The sequence below is a fragment of the Typopeltis vanoorti genome, chromosome 14 (assembly GCF_054136105.1).
Source record: "Typopeltis vanoorti isolate ZY-2024b chromosome 14, IOZ_Tvanoo_1.0, whole genome shotgun sequence".
Classification (NCBI taxonomy): domain Eukaryota; kingdom Metazoa; phylum Arthropoda; class Arachnida; order Uropygi; family Thelyphonidae; genus Typopeltis; species Typopeltis vanoorti.
This window is the reverse complement of record NC_143562.1, coordinates 27,528,190-27,545,994: the sequence shown is the minus strand read 5'-3', so window position 1 is coordinate 27,545,994 and position 17,805 is coordinate 27,528,190. Positions and strand designations below refer to the sequence as shown.

Below are 17,805 nucleotides of genomic sequence, written 5' to 3'. Positions count from 1 at the left end.
TTGATAAGACCTCATCTCGACTACTGTGCTCAGATTTGGTCACCTAGGTTTCTTCTTGATGGGGAGGAGGTGGAGAGGATCCAGAGGCGAGTGACCAAGATGATAGCAGGTCTGTAGAATGAACCGTATGAGAACAGGTTGAGGAATTGTGGGTTGCAAAAATTGGTTGATAGGCGGAGGAGGGGAGATATGATTGAGACATTCAAATTACTGAAGGGTTTCTATAAAATTAATTCAGAAGATATTTTTGAGAACAGGGCTGGTTGTGGGAGGATGGATGGATAGGGGACATCCATGGAAACTGGGCAAAAGTGTGGTTAGTAAAGGTGTTAGAGCTGGGTTCTTTACTTTTAGAGTAGTGAATGAGTGGAATGCGCTCCCTGAGTCTGTGGTGGATGCTGTGACAGTGAATGAGTTTAAGGCGAGGTATGATAGATACTGTATGAATGTCGAATAGTTGTGATGAAAATGATTTGGGGCCTCCCTCGATGAGTCTAATGACTCCCTGGAGTTGCCCGTAATAATAATAATAATAATAATAATAAAGGTGATTGGGCAGGTGTAGTAGGGAAATCACAACCAACAAGAGGCTTGGACAGGACTGGTTATAGACCTAAAAATGAATTGCTGTGTTTATTTACAAATGCCAGAAGTATCAGAACCAAGGGGAATGAAATGGTTTCACTGATTCAGTTTATTCGCCCCCAAATCGCTGGAATAAGTGAAACATGGTTGAATGAAAATGATATCCTAACGGGAATAGAAATGGAAGGATAATGGATGGATACAGTATTTTTCATGAGGACAAAGAGGACAAGAAGAGGTGAGGGGTGCTGATGATGACAGTAGGGAAATAATGTCCACATGATGTGGACATGAAAGAGGGAAATAGTGGCAATGGTTATGAGGCAGCATGGTGTAAAGTGAAGGTTAACGGGAAGACATATTTAGTTGCATGTTGCTATTGTTAAATTGTGAATGAAACTATGTTGTGTAATTTATTTTTTTCATTCACATTTAACATTGCTTATTATATATTAATCATGATTTGTATAAAAATTATTTATTGTTCCTTAATTAAGTATTACTATTTAAATATTTATTCTAAACTTAACCTACTATTAATTTATTAAATAATAATATGTGTAGAAATTTATGATAACTAAAATATATATATAAAGTAACGAAAAGTGTTATTATAAATAATTGTATACGTAATGAAAAAGCTGATTAAGTAGCTCAAATATTCTGTTTATTCTTATTTGTAAAAATTTAACGTTATGTAATCACTTATGTAGTAGTAGAGCGTTGTATTACATTAGCGAAATGTTTGCGTTCATTGGTTGTCATGGAGACGCATGAAATAAACAAGCACGAGTCGAAGAGTGCGTGTCCTTGGAACCAAAAGGAGAAAAAAGGCAATAAGAATTTGAATTAGAGAGAAAAAGAGAGAGTTTTGCAGAGCCTGAAGGAAGGTAGGATACAAGCAAAGAAGTGAAGGAAAATTATAAATTCTTTAGGGCAGAAATTCATGAGAATAGTGTTTAGAAGTGAGCAAAAACGTAGTGAATCATATACTCAGCTGCAAGTGAAATCAGCTGTTGTTGTAGAGGAAAATTAATGTCGTAATCGGATAAATAAAGAACTGGACATTCAACGGGAAATTCTGATTAGTTCCAGTTAGTCTAGGATTACGTCTTAATTCTATGTTGCCCTGAGAAGAATTATAATGAATTTAACTAGTTGAAGAAAAGTAAACAAGGAAAGATATCAGTACCTTATTGCTGTTGTTTAGAGTAGTGAAGCGCGATTAACAGTAGTTCATTTAAAGCGTTGGAGAATTTTATTTAATGTGTTCCGCTAGCTTAAATAAGTTAATTCATAAATGTGCTCACAATAAATTGATGTACTGAAGATTGTATCTGGTAAGAGTAGTCATACATGTTTGTTTATTCTAACATTAACTATAACGTATCTTCGAAGTTCAAGGTCCGAAATAAGATTGCTTGGAATATTGTCTACCTTGATTAGTGCCTGCTGTGAATTTAAACATTAAGTACAACTGATAGATTTGTGCAGACTGGTCAAATGAGAAGTTTTGTTTTATTGACTTGAGTTAAGAAAGCTTGTAATTTTGAAGCTGTGAATTGTATGTTAAAGCTTAGAACATTGAATTGGAATGAGTGACTTAGCAAGATGTATTAAGTTATTTGTATTGTTTCATTTAAAAGTAGAATTCTTGTATTTGTTATATATCATATATTAAATGTTTTATTTTGTTAATCTAAATATTGTGTTTGCCTGAATTCCCTTTTATTGCACCGTTCATAAAAAAATTCGAATCTTGTGGGTGCCCCAAGTAGAATAGTAAATAATTCGGCCTAATTGAGAAGACTACTAACTTAATTAAGAATTGATCCTACTATTTTATATAGACTAATCTAAAAAAAGGGTGGCGCAGTATAATTATAAATTTCCCTACTTTTGGATCGGTGATCAATTTGCAATTAGTTGTTTTATTAATAAGAGTGACTTGAAACAAGATGGCAGATTAGAACACAACATGAAAATAGAACGTCACGACACTATATGCCGGGGAATGTGGTGATGAAAAAATGTAGAAACAACTTATATTAGTGAACAAAGGAAGAGTAATTATTATGGGTAATTTAATTATGGTGGTATAGTTGGAATGAACAGATAGCATTTGGGAATAAGGAAAATGAATTTCTTGAGTTCTTGAGAGATAACTATCTCAGGCAGCACGTAAAGGAGGACACACGGGGCTTGAGAGTTTTAGATCTGATAATTTCATCAGAGGATGTTAATTGTGAGTGGGGTTTTACACTTTCCTCCAGTTAGTGAAAGCGATCATGAAGTGATTACCTTGGTTGTGGCTAGTCATATGCAGACTTCTGTGAGGAAAGGATATATGTGGAAATACAAGGCTGGTAATTATGACAAGTTTAGGAGACAGCTTGGAGCTATAATATGGAATGAGGAGTTGAGTGGTAAGGAAATAAATACTGCTTGGAAACAGACAAAGAAATGCATAACAACATCAATGTGTGAATGTCATTCCAAAGGCGAAAATGCTGAATAAGGTAAGTGTAAAATGGATGAATGAGGGGCTTAAGCATAAAATCTGGAAAAAGAAGAAGGCACTTTGGAGGCAGTATAAGATGAATAATGATAATAATCAGTTACATGAAAAGTATAAAGAACAAGCCAGGAGAGTGACTCACTTAGTAAGGACAACAAAAGTGTATTGTGAGCAGAAATTGGCAAATCAGGCATAGAAAAACCTTAGAGAGTTTTTTAGATATGTGGCAAGTAGAAGGCAGAATGATGCTAATGGATGAAAATGGTAGAATGGAAGCTGTTGTGGAAGACATTGTTGAGGTATTCAGTGATCAGTTTATGTGTGTTTCATCAGGGTGGAATCATAAGGAAATTAAGTGTAGAGGACATAGAAGAGGATGGCTTAACTGTGAGTGAGCAGGATGTATTTGAGGAAATAAATAAACTTGATTTCAATAAGGTGATAGGATCTGATGATATATTACCATGCATCTTAAGGGAATGTTCCTGGGAATTGGTAGTAGCATTGCCATGCCTGTTTAATAAAAGTCTTACAACAGCACAGGTTACAAGGGAGTTGAAAAAAGTAAAATTGTTCCACTGCATAAAAGTGGTGATAAGGCTGTGGCTACAAATTATAAGCCAATCTGTATATCTGGAGTTGTGGTGAAGGAACTAGAGAGTTTGGTGAGAAGTAGGATACAGAAATGGTTTGATAACAGAAGTATTCTCTGTGGTTATCAGCATGGGGTTTGCTCACACATTCAAGTCAGGAAGGTAAAGTAGCATGTTAATCATACCAACAGGACTTTTCATTACTGTTCGTGTGCTGCTTCCATGTTATGCAGGTGGGCTGATCTGATGCAAAGTTTTCACTATGTGTTAGTTGCAACCCTTTTGGTAGACATTTTTTTTTGTCGCTTCCACTTCGGGTGGCCTCACTGACACAAAGTTTATGTGGCATGTTTGTTGCAACTCTTTCAGAATAATTTTATTTGAAGTTGGCATTTGTGATCTGTCTTAATGACATCAAAAATTTCAAATGCAATCAAACAAATACTCATTTCATGTAATTGAAAATTTGGACAAATGTTGGGACAACTGTTTTTAGTTAGATGGTGTGTTTGGAAGTACAAGAAAAGGTTTTATTTGAGTTTATGCAACACAGTTTCTGTGGGAGGAGACATGTTTCATTAGGTAGTACCGTTTTTATTCCACTTGTCTCTAATTGCACTATTTTTGGAGAAATACATTACAGGGACTGCAAATGTCTCTGTACCTTATTCAGTGATAAATAAAATTACTTCTTTTTCTTGTGTCTAAAGTATAGTGGCTGTTAGTGATTTATGTTTTACAAACAAATCCTTTTCCATTTATTCATAAGTTTTTTTTTTAAGTTATGTTCATCATAAATGCAAATATGAAAGTATAGAGTTTATAGGATCACATATTCTTCACTCCACCCCCAGATACTTATAACACAAGTATCACAGATGTAAATTATTCATAATCCATTTTACAGTACTGAAAGTATTTTTACTCATGCCCATTCTTTCTCTTCCTTATATTTGCTATTCTTTACATCTTTTAGTAAATCAAGTATAGTAACTATAGTTGATTTACTATTAATTATTGTTTTTTAATATATTCTGAAAAGAACATTTCTTTTCAACTATCCCCTCCTCAATGCACAATTAGTTTTAATCAAAGAAACTGTTATGAAAAGTCTGACAACACGCAGGAACGAAATTGCCAGTAAATTAGCTCACTTCAACAGATGGTTGGATATGGGCTGAGTGAGCCACGATCGCCCCAACCTGAATGTGTTATCATTACTTATGTACTATAACAAGGTGACAAATGCTTTGGACAAGGGAGATGCATATACAGTGGTATACTTAAATTTTGCAAAAGTTTTTGATAGACTGCCACATGACAAGCTGTTAAATAAACTGAAATAGATTTGATTGGATAACAGACTTCTGAGTTGGATCAGTGACTGACTGTCAGATAGATATTGGAAAGTTGTATAAGGGAGTGCAGTCCTGAAAGAGGACGGTCACTAGTGGTGTGTCACAGGAGTGAGTTTTGGGATCACTATTGTTCAGTTTGTATATTAATGATATTGGGATGGGTTTAACTAGTGATATGCAGTTGTTTGCAGATTATGCAAAATTGAGGAGAATAATTCAGACTCAAGCAGATGTTATGACCTTACAGGAGGACTTCAATAGATTGCATGAAGGGGCAGATAAATGGAATTGTTAGTTCAATGTTGCAAAGTGGTTTTGAAATTTGGTAAGCATTGATGGGATGAAAAATATACACTTGGGTGGGGAAGCTTTGAAAGAGGTAGAGATGAAAAATCTGGGAGTGGTGGTGGTGGTGGACAAGGCCAGAAATTCAGGGACCACATTGCACAAGTTGTGAAGACATCATATCGGATGATGGCAATGATGCAGAGGACCCTGACATGTAGAAATAGAGAGGTTATGATGTCATTGTATAAGGCCTTGATCAGGCCTCATATAAGTTAGTCAGGAGTTGTTATCAGGTTGACATGGAAGAGATTTTTCATAGAATGAGATGGGGGGGGGGTAGAACAAGAGGCCATTGCTGGAAACTGTACAAGGAGGGTGTGAGCAGAGGAGTGAGGACAGGTTCTTTGCAGAGAAAGTGGTTGGTGAGTAGAATGCATTGCCTGAATGAGTTGTAAATGTAGATACATCGAATCAGTTTGAGGCACAGTTGGATGAGCATTGCATGCGATAGTGTGTACTTCCTACAATGAGTCTCTAACTCCATGGAGGTCAAATGTTAATAAGATCAGCAAAAAATTAGCATCTTTCAAATACGGAATCATATATAAATATACTAAACATAATTCAAATATATAATTAATATAATAAATAAAAATAAATAAATAATTACAGGCAGATATATATATATATACATACATACATACAGTGGTGAGCTATAAGGGGCTCGTGCAAGCCCTTTGTTAAATTTTTCTCAAATTTGCGAGCCCCTTGTTCTTCTTGTTTATTTTTTTTGAAAAAAAAAAAATTTTTTTTTTAAACATATTAAGCGACAAACTCATATGGTAACCTAACAAAAATTAGTCTATTTGGCAGTGTATAGATTATTTGGAATTATTGTTTCAACTCCTCTATAATGAATGCGCTCAAGTTTGAAAATAAAATAAGCGCATGCTTTATCTTTACCCTTCTCCCTTCTGGTAGCCATTTGTATGGTAAAACCAGTAGCCAATCAAATGTTTTATAAAATATTTCATTCTTATTATATTTTGATAGTTAAAAATGTTTTTCTTATGTAGGATAAATTAACACAGTTGATTGTGTGCAAATATTTTATGTTTAGATCATGATATATTTGTTTAAAAATGATAGCCTTTAAAGGTTGATTGTCCTCTCATACTTTTTGATTGGAATTTGTACACAAGCTGTATTAATAAAACATTTTGTCTGAAACACGGCTTTTTTTTTTTTTTTTTTTGCTCGACGATGCGAGCCCTTTGTTAAAATTTCCATAGCTCACCACTGGATTAAAACCAAGGTTATAAAATTACTTGGTATCTTTAACATATATATAGAATGATGTGTGCGTGCATGTGTATGTACATTATTAGTAATATCTGACCTCCATGGATTCAAAGGACTCATTATGGGAGATCTATACTCTCTCATGCAAAAAGATTATTGAATTATGCCTTAAATCCACTCACAGATTCTACACTCTCCACACCTTCATACAATCCATTCCACACTTCAATCACTCTCCATGAAAAAAACCTGCTCATACCTACCCTCTTTATACAGCTTCCATGGATAGCCTCTAATTCTATTCTTGCCTCCCTCTATTCTATGAAATATCTTCTCCACATTAAACTGGCAATAACCCATCACCAACTTATATGTCTTAATCATATCCCTCTTCATCTTCTATTCACCGGCTCTGCAACAGGGAATGCAACGGCTCTGTAAGTTGCATTCCCTCATCCTCTCTTTGTATTTGACATTCCATAGAACTGATACTTGCTTACCTAGTAAACCTTCTCCAATATATCCACATCTCTCTGAAAACTAGGTGACCAAATCTGTGCACAGTAGTCCATATGTGGCCTGATCAAAGCCTTATATAAAGCCGTATAATCTCTTTGCTTCTGCATGGCAATGTCTTCCTCATTATTGCCATAATCTGTTGGAATGTTCTTACAGTTTTAGCAATGTGACCCCTAAAGTTCAAGTCTCTGTCCACCACTACTCCCAGATCTCTCATCTCCTTCAAATTTTCTCCATAATTGTATACTCTGCCTCCTAATCTTGCCTACCAAATTTCAAGCCCTTGCACTTTGCAAATTAAACTGATAGCTTCAATTATTTGCCCATTCACAGTTATATTTACATAGGTTGGTTATATTATCAGTTTGTCAGCCACTTTTCACCTGCTGTACAAGTCATCATCATCATCATCAAATTCCTGCCATGTACCCTCAAGGGGTGTACAGGATATGATAGTACTACATGAAAAAAATTACATCATTACTAACTTCCTATCTACAATTTTCCTCCAAATCAGTCTGTTACTTGTCAAGACTCCAACACTATCAGATCTTATATTTCTATCGTCTAAAGCACTTTGTACCGTATCAATCCACCTATATCTTGGTCTTCCTCTGGGTCATTTTGCTGCCAACCTGGCAGAGAACACTTGTTTTGCTAATCTTTCTTCGCCCATTCTGTTTAAGTTACTATACCACCTGAGATTAGCTCTGATAACGCATTCCTGGATGCTGACAATGTCAAGTTCTTTCCTAATATCCTCGTTTTTAATATGATATTGCCATTGATGCCATCTGTTCACACCTATAATCTTTCTCAGGACTCTCATATCTGCGGTCTCTAGTCTTTGGTCAAGTGTTTTACTTCTGACCCAGCTATCATATCCATAAGTTAAAACTGGTTTGAACACTGTCTTGTATACAGCTAATTTAGTGTTCCAACTAATTTCTCTCTTATTCCATATGAATTTATTCAATTGATTTCCCACCATACCAGCTTTGCTGATTCTGTTGTCTATTTCTATATTTAATTTACAATCTTCAGTAAAAATCGTGCCTAAGTAGCTGAAATGTTTTACTTGTTCCGCAGGTTCTCCATTCACAACACAGTTGACATTTTCAATGATTCTGCCTATTTTCATTGTCTTTGTCTTTTTATTGCTGACCTTCATACCATATTTATTACAACAGCTATTCAATTTAGTCAGAGAATCGTGCAGACTTGTAGCGGATTTATTTAGAAATATAACATCATCCGCATAAAGCAAAGAGCTGACATTAACATCTTCGATTTTGATATCATCTTTAATACCACTTTCCTTCATGATGTGATCCATATAGATAATGAATAACAGAGGGGATAATGTACATCCTTGTCTCACTTTCTGCACAAGTTAGCTTCCTTATTACACTCTTCAAAATACAAGTTAAATCCACTGTCCTGTAAAGCACTATATATATATATATATATATATATACATACACACACACAGTAATCCCTCTATTAGTGTGCTCCCGATTAGTGCATCATTTTTTTTCAATACTCAAATTCAATTAGTGCGCCTATATACATCTTAAAAATAAATCTTACAGATTTTAAAAATTTTCTACCTATATATTTTTATGTCTATTTTAAAAAATCACTCACCAGAATGAAATAATTTAGTTACTGATTTAAAACATTTTACAAAGTTATTTTTAATGGCATACTACACTACTTCCATGTACACTATGTATACTATGTTCAAAATTTTTACTGCCAAAATTTATGTCATCTGCTATAGTATGCGCACACAGATTCGAGACCTTTCGACACTTCTGCACATGTCACAAAAAGGAGAATCCATTCCGATAATAGGGTAATCAATCCGTCTTCTGGAATGAGTTGTTTATAATTACACGTCGGAAAATTAACTTCACTTTTATGATCATTGTAGTTTGTAAAGTGGTAACTATTTTGCTTGTATAACAGTTGGGAAATTTTATCTATAAAGCACGTGATTTTGCGTGTTGGCGACCAATTCTTACGTCCTTCATTTCTTTCCCCCTTCAATGATAATGTCTAATAGTTAATTAAATCTCATTTTGAAGAATTGAGTGATTCCGACCTGCTAAATTTAGATGCACAGCGGGAAGATCTCGAAGAATATGAAGAAAATTTAACCACTAATAGTCAGCCAAAAGAGATTTCACAGAAACAATTTGAAAATATTTTTCGTACAATTGAAGTTTTTAAGCAGCAATGTTTAGAGGCTGACCCTGATGAAGAGAGAAGCAGTAAAATTTGCAGAAGAGTAGAAGAGGCAAAAAGACCATAGTCGGTTGTATGAAAAATAAAACAAAATGCCCGCCAAACTATGTTAGCTCAATTCTTTGTTAAGAAGCAGAATAATTAAATTTATATTCTGAATATGTTTTATTGTCTTTCAGCTTCATGGTTTTCCTTTAACTAGGCCCTGAGACATACCTTAATTCTTTTATAAAAAAATTAAAGTTCAAAACAGAAATTTCAGGAACGAATTATACATTTTCCCATAGGTTATTCGATTGTATTCAGTTAGTGCGCCTGTTTTAAAGAACACATTGGGCACACTAATCGAGGGATTGCTGTATATATATATATATATATCAGTGTCTGTTCTCTCATTCTCTCATTACTATTGCACTCTGATGATATTTCAGACTAAACTCAGTACCTCTAACATCATGTGTGACATATCAAGATTTTTATTGTTGTACATTTAACTTGAAATATTCTATTCTAATTTGCTTGTTAAGATATCTCTGCAAACCTAATCATCTGCAATGAAAATAGCCATGACACTTGGTTGAATTTTGCTAGAAACAGTTTTTTTTTCTAACTTGAAACTAGTAAATCTTTTCATTAGGCTCAAGAAAAATATAACCAATGATTGTTTCCAAAAAAAAAAAAAAAAAGCATAATTAATTAACCTAATTTACTTATTTTTTAACACTGAACCTGTGCTGAAATGCAGACATGAGAGAAAACAGATGATGTGAACTGCTTAGCAGTTCACATTATCTATTCATATGAAAACATGTTCCCATGAAGAAAATTGCAGAAGGTGAGAAATATGATGTCAGTATTTTGTTCATGATAACAATGCACTTACTAAAGAGTTTCTTTTTAGTAATGAAAAGTTGCAGAGGGGTGGTTTGTGTAGAGTGAAGTGACCACCTGCAATGAGTGTTTGGAGGTGCCGTGCAATAATAATAAACTCAAACTCATGAAGAATGAGGAAAAATTTATCAGTCATATATGTGATGGTGCTTTACATTTGAGATTTGATTTTCACTTAAAATATTATTAGTAGCATCAAAAAATTAGTGGTGTTTCAATGATTATGATGAATTTTGGTGGTTCACAATTATGTTGAAGGACTAAAAAAAAAAAAAAAAAAATGAATATAACAGCATGTTCAGATATACTACTAATGTAAGACTATGTTTTCACGTGAAACTACTCAGCTTATATTTTCAGCCTATTTTCTCCCGGAAACTCGGGTTTTTCATCTGGCATACAGACAAATCGGCCCTTCAGAACACACGCAATTTAAAGACAAAAAATACTTGTGGTGTTGGTAGGCGGAAGTTGGCGCTGATGTTGTTGATTGGTAGTAGAGGTTCGGCAGTGGTGGAAACAGAGAGTTGTACAGTGGGTATCCTCCTGCGATGAGTCTTCGGACTCCTTGGAGGTGTTACGAATAATAATAATAATAATATGTCCAAAGAGTTTTTGGAAATTCCTTTAATTATGTTAGACCATGGCATCAAAATCTCAACTGGACTGTTGCAAAAAAACTCTGACATGAATGTCATTTCTTGTGTTATGGTGTTTATCATTTCTATCATATGGTTTTAAACAATAAAGTATTGTTTAAACCTTACATTAGAGAATGCATGATAATCAGATAAATATTAGAGGAATTACCAAATTGCTTCTGCCATGAAGTGGTTTAAACTTTTAAAAATAATAAAACCTGTAGAAAATACCCTCTACATTTAAAAGCAAATGCAGACTGTGACAACTTTTTTCATTTGACATATGATTCCAGAATGTATATGCTCTTCAAACACTGTTATAAATAAACATCGTGGGAAAAATGGACATTTTCCAATCATAATGTAATAAAGCATAATAAATAAAGTAAGATCTTCTTAACTATAAAAGCAAGAAAGTTGCCTTTATAATTAACGACATTTCCTTCACTATCTCAAATTTTAAAACTTCTTGCAAAATTTTCATTTTGCAAACATCTTCAAGAAACTTGAAAATGTTTAAGGCACAGACAAAGAATAAATTCCTCTTTAGTGGCATGAAGGATAGTCATTTTCTGGATCATTTTCTTTTTTGATACAACTGCTGTATTTAGAGAAATTATATTAATAAAACAAGATGGCTGTTTTTTTTTAATAATACTGATCAATAAAATCGGCATAAAAAACTTTTCCATACAATGTCTTCTATTTTATGCATAAAGTACATCTTTATTATAATTTATATAATTACCCAATGAAGCTCTTGCAAACTTTAGTAGACTATCTGTTGTTGTTGTAACCTATATAGCATAATTATGGAAAATTGGGTAAGGAGGATGAAATGGGAATAACAGGAGGGAAGGAGGGAGAGAAAGGGTAAAAAAAAAAAAAATTTATACAATTCCATATATTTATTTTGCTAAAAAAATAATAATTATAAAATAAAAATAATTATAAAATTTATAATTAATTATAGTAATCTATTGGTAGAAGAAATATGTCATTTATTTAAGTCACATTTATTTATTTAGATATGGTCACAAAATGGAAATAAATACATATACGTTCTTATATATTTCCTTGAATCAGCATTTATAGTAGCATCTTAATACGATAGCTTTGTACCATAAAACTTTGACATGGAGAAGATTTATAAGAAATATATTTCTTATAAATAAGCACTATTTTCATTTATTAACACATTCGCTGCCAACTACGAGTATACTCGTAGTGGGTAAACCTGCTTCACAAGCCAGCTACGAGTATACTCGTATGACGCTTACCGCCGGGAACGAGATTATTGTAGTGCCCTTGAAGAAGTGAAAATGCTTGGCTTGTGGGGCTAGCATCAAAAGTGTGTATTCTCATAGAAGGTATATGCTCTGTACAAGCCAACTACGAGTATACTCATAGGATGCTTACCTCCGGTAACGAGATTATCGTACTGACCTTGAAGAAGTGAAACTGCTCGGCGTAGGGGAACAGACCATGCCAAAGTAGCGTGGCAGCGAACGTGTTAAGTGAAAATATTTTAATTTATTTTGATAAAAAGTAGAGAGAGAGAAAATAATAATAATAAAATATATATACTATATGAGGGTTTCTGAAAAAGTAAAGTAACACATTTTTTTCTTAATAATCATGAAAGGGAATGAGATAAAACATTGTGGACAGATAGATTCATTAAATATGTTCAGAAAGACTGCCATTGGAGTGTGGTTCTATGGTCGTTTCACAGCTAACCCAAGTTGCAGGATAGCAGCTACTCTGCAAGTGTGGTCCAAAATAGGTGTTCATGAAGTTATTCATTTTTTGTATGCAAAAGAGACTTATGGCATAACAAAAGAGGTTATGCCAAAGAAGGAGGTGTGTTTTTGGTGCAATGAATATAAAGCAAAGCATGGTGACATTGAACACTGACATCAAGAAAGCAGGCCTTCATTGAGCAAGACAGAAGACAACATTCTGCACATTAAGGGCATCATTCTTGAAGATTGACAAGTGAAACTGCATGAAATTACACAAGTGGTAAACTTGAGTAAATCCAGTGTTTATGAAATTGTTCACAACATCCTTGGTTTTTGAAAGGTGTGCTCCTTCTGGGTGCCCCGATAATTTTCAGAAGAGCACAAGGCAACACACATGGGGATGTGTCTAGAGAATGTGTTGCAATACAGTGGCAAGGATTTTCTCACTCACCTAATCACAGGAGATGAAATTTGGTATCATCACTTTAACCTAGAGAGCAAACAAGATTCCATGACCTGGAAACATTCACCTGTGAACAAAAATCTCCTGTGAGCAAAAAAATTCAAAACTGTTTACACTGTCTGAAAAGTCATGGCCACAGTGTCCTGATTGTCATTGTCACTTGTCAGATTGCCAAGGCATCCTGCTGGTGGACTTCTTGCCGAGGTGAGGAGCAATCAATGCAGAGCTTTACCATGCAACATTGGACAAATGAAAGCCAACACTCGATACAAATGAGCAGGATCCCTGACAAGTGGTGTAATTTTGGTGCATGACAACATGACTATACACATTGTGCACACAACTCAAGAGTGGGTGTGCTGTAATCATTGGGAAACTCTGCCACATCCCCCACCGACAGTGCAGATTTAGTGCCTTCTGACTTCCATTTTCTCAGCCCCCCCCCACAAAGAAACACCTTTCCAGGACGGCGCTTCAGTAAGGGATGAAGAAGCTCCTTAGGGTTCAAAGTTAATCTTATAACAATTCCTTACAAACTTTGTACATCTTTGTACATCAATGATGCAGAGGACACTTACTTCTACAAGTCAGTGTCCTCTGCATCATTGCCAGAATGTGTTGTGTTGTCCTCACAATTTTGGCAATGTGTCCTCTAACTTTTAGATCCTTATCCACTATCACCCCAAGATCTCTTATTTCCTCCTCTGCCAACAATATATTCCCACCATTCTACACCCATGTTTGTTTTCAAAATTTTAAAACCTTACATTTTACAACATTGAACTTGGATCCCCACTCCCATGCACATTCACTCAATCTATTCAAGTCTTCTTGTAAGGCCACAACACCTGCTCTATTCCTCATGGTTCTTTCCAACTTTGCATCATCTGCAAACAACTGAATATCCCAATTAAATGTTCTCCCATATCATTAACATACAGGTTAAACAGAGATGGCTCTCTAAAACAGACATATGAGGCACATCACTAGTAACTTTTCTCTTCTGAGATCTTGCTCCTTCAAACACAACTTGCTGATACCTATCAAATAGCCAATCTCCAGTGCACTAGTCTAATATCCAACCCCATCCACTCTACTTTGGCTATCAACTTATCATGTGGTAATCTATCAAAAGCCTTTGCAAAATTATTATTATTATTATTATTATTACCCAAGATCCCATGGAGTCAAAGACTCATCTAGAAGGTCCTTTTATCATACACACAGCTCATCATACTGTGCTTTAAACACATTCAAATTCTCTGCAGACACCACACTCTCAGGCAAGGCATTACAATCATTCACAACTCTGCATGCAAAAAACCTGCTTCTCACTTCCTTGTTCACATCCTCCTTATATAGTTTTCAGGAATGACCTCTTCTCCCCTGATTTCCCACTATTTTCTGTAGAACCACTCTAGCATTGATCCTATAACAACCCCTTACTAACTTGTAGGTCTCTATCATATCTCCCCTTTTCTTCCTGTCCACCAGACTCTGCAAATTGCAACTTCTCAATCTTTCCTCATACTCGACATTTCAGACGTTAAAAACTACCTTAGTCAGTCGCCTCTGGACCCTTTCCAACATCTCTTCATCCTTCTAAAAACCAGGTGACCAAATCTGGGCGCAATAGTCCATGCGTGTGGCCTAATCAAAGCCTTATACAATGGAACAAGAATCTCCCTACTTCTACAAATCAGTGTCCTCTGCATCATTCCCAGAAGCCTTTGTCTTCACAATTTTGGCTATGTGTCCCCTAAATTTCAGATCCTTAACCACTGTCACCTCCAGATCTCTTATTTCCTCCACCTCTGACAATGTATCCTCACCAAGCATAAATTCTGCATCCCACTTTTGTTTTCCAAATTTTAAAACCTTACATTTTGCAACATTGAACTCACATCCCCATTCACGTGCCCAATCACTCAATTTATTCGTCTTCTTGTAAGGCCACAACATCTTCTCTACTCTTCATGGTTTGTCCCAACTTTGCATCATCTGCAAACAACTGAATATCTCCATCCAAATCTTCTCCAATATCATCTAAATAGATCACTGTGTATCCATCTTCCTCGTCCAATGCAGCTGTCACCTTACCGTAAAAAACATAACTTTCAGGGGCGAATTCTCCATGCTTGCTGCGCAAGCTCATTAATTGAGAAAGAAGTAATGTTTATTTGTTAATAAATGCATGCATTTATAAGCATTCCATTTAGGCTTTTATTTTTGTAGACAGAAGACATCTTAAGCTTGCGCGGCAATAATTGAGCTTTGCTTTGTGTATCGAAGGTTGATGCTTGCTCGTCTAGTGAAAGCTACCTTGGCTTGCTCGGTTGTAGGAGCTTCCAGGTCCTCACAGCAGCACTGTAATTTTATGAGTGCACATAGCCATTTCACATCGTCTCACTCTGTTGCTTAAACACAGGTCATACGCAATCAACGTAGCTCTAGCCAGTGAGCTTCAGCCAGTCTGTTGCATGCAAAAATTAAGTTACAACCAACTCTTTATGACGATGTTATTGACCAGTTCATAAAGAAGAACCATAGGGTAGAATTTGTATTCAAGTAGCTAAATTGAAAAAGATAGAATATCATTTGTAAAATAAATGTTGTATTTGTATGATTAAATGTACATAAATTTCTAAATATATAGTTTTAAATGGTCAGTAATTCATTATTCCACTAATCAGACTTCAATCACACCTCTCACTCTGAATGATAACAATAACAAGCGTGAATTTCAAGACCAGCATTCACCCCTGATAACGTTCCTTTAGTAAATCCATTCTGTCCATCAACTGTTGTCAATCCAATTCTTGATCCTGGTTCTCACTGGCCTCTCCAATGCTTTAACCACAACACCTGACACAGAGATTGGCCTACAATTTGATGTAGGAGTTCTGTCATTTCCCTTATGCAGTGATAGAATCATGCCTTCCTTCCTTCCAATCCTTTTAACTTGACCCAATGTAAGACAAATGTGCCAAAGTAAATGTCAATTATATGGCATATTCCTTCAAAATACATGTGATATATCAATATGTCCCACAGCCTTATTAACATTAAGTTCCCCATATACCTCTTGCTCACTCACAATCAGTCTGTCTCACTCTTTCTTCCTTCTCATCCACTGCTCTCAAACTCTTCATGATGTTACATTCACAAGGGATAAAAGATCTTTATGAACTGCTCATTAAATATAGCAGCTATATCCTCTGCAGCAGTTGTCCTTATACCAATTGATCCAATGATCAATGTCACCCTACCATAATTCTTCTTTTTTTTTTTTCTTTTTTTTTTGCTGGTTATATATTGAATGAACTACCTAGGTTTTTTTTTTTTTTTGCTTTATTAGCTAACTGCTGCTCATACTGCACTTTTGCTACATTTACCGACCAAGTCACCAATCTTTGCCTGTTCTTTGTACTCTTCATGAAATTATTACCACTCATGTTATGTTGCCTACACAATGCTCTCTTTCTCTGTATTGTATGTTTAATCTCTTCATTTATCCATTTCACACCCACCTTATTTAACCTTCTCACTCTTCAAATACATTTACACATTGCTTCTACCAGATAATTCTTAAATAGTACCCAAGCAGCATTGATTTCCTTTCCACCCAACTCCTCATTCCAAGACCCTCAATCATCACATGTCCTTTTATACACACTATCTGAAGTGGCTGTCCCTCAAAAACTGAAGAAACTAATTTTCTTTACTTTCAGTTGTTATCTTGTCATCCCAATCTATATTGCCATAATTAAAATCACCCATAATGATCACCCTTTTCCTATTTGCTTGGCTAATGTGCTTATACATTTCATGGTCATTACCCTCCACATTAGCAGGCCTATAGCAAAATCCAACTAAGTATGCATTCTATTTAACTCTATCTCACACCATGTTGCCTCAAAACCACTGCCATTATTCTCTCCCTTTCATCTCTACTATGCATGGACATTACTCTTTTTCTATCATCAATAGCACTCCATCTTCCTTTTTATCCTTTCTATCTTCACGAAAAACATCATACCTTCAATCTCTATTACTCTCAGGATGTTATCCTGATCCAACAATGTCTCACTTATTCCAACAATTTTTGAGTAAATTATGATGCTACTCTGTTGTATCAATATCTATTCTGGGCAATAAACCTGTTTTACTATGAAAATGCTAGTTTTGTTAACATTTATTCCTACCTGGTGACAAAAGAACTATGTCATTCTGATACTAAATGTTTTAAAACATGTAGTAGACATTTTTATAGCATTGATACATGTACAGAAAGATAGAATTTATTTAGCACTAATATATTTCATTATACATTATAAGGACATCATCAGAAAGATAAAGAAGATCAGTCAACAACATTCAAAACATGACTCACAAGATGAGTCAGGATGTACCTACTTGAGATAACAAGGCAATGCAGTATTATAGTTTAAAAGAAAACAATGGTTAACTTTTGCAATTCAAATACAAGGTTATATAACTTAATAATTATTACAAAAAAATTCATGAAGAATTAATCATGATTACTTCCCAAAACTTTAAGATAAGCTGCAATTAGAGCAGTTAAGATTGAAACAATGCAATAAAGTTTCACACATTTCAAGAAACAGATTCTAAAGTGAAGAATCTTGGTT

General features: G+C 34.9%; 1 protein-coding gene across 4 annotated transcripts in view; it reads right to left on the bottom strand.

Moving 5' to 3' along the window:
- Positions 1–17,805, bottom strand: part of LOC150099326 (katanin p60 ATPase-containing subunit A1-like) — a 142,805-nt gene that overhangs the window by 17,688 nt on the left and 107,312 nt on the right. For 3 of the 4 annotated variants that reach the window (XM_090404507.1, XM_090404506.1, XM_090404505.1), the window contains one exon: positions 11,694–11,742. The exons of the other annotated variant lie outside the window; for it this stretch is intronic. In XM_090404507.1, coding sequence (XP_090260633.1) covers positions 11,723–11,742 — 20 coding nt within the window. In that variant the 3' untranslated portion in view covers positions 11,694–11,722. The remainder of the gene's footprint in view (positions 1–11,693; positions 11,743–17,805) is intronic. 4 annotated transcript variants of the gene reach the window in all.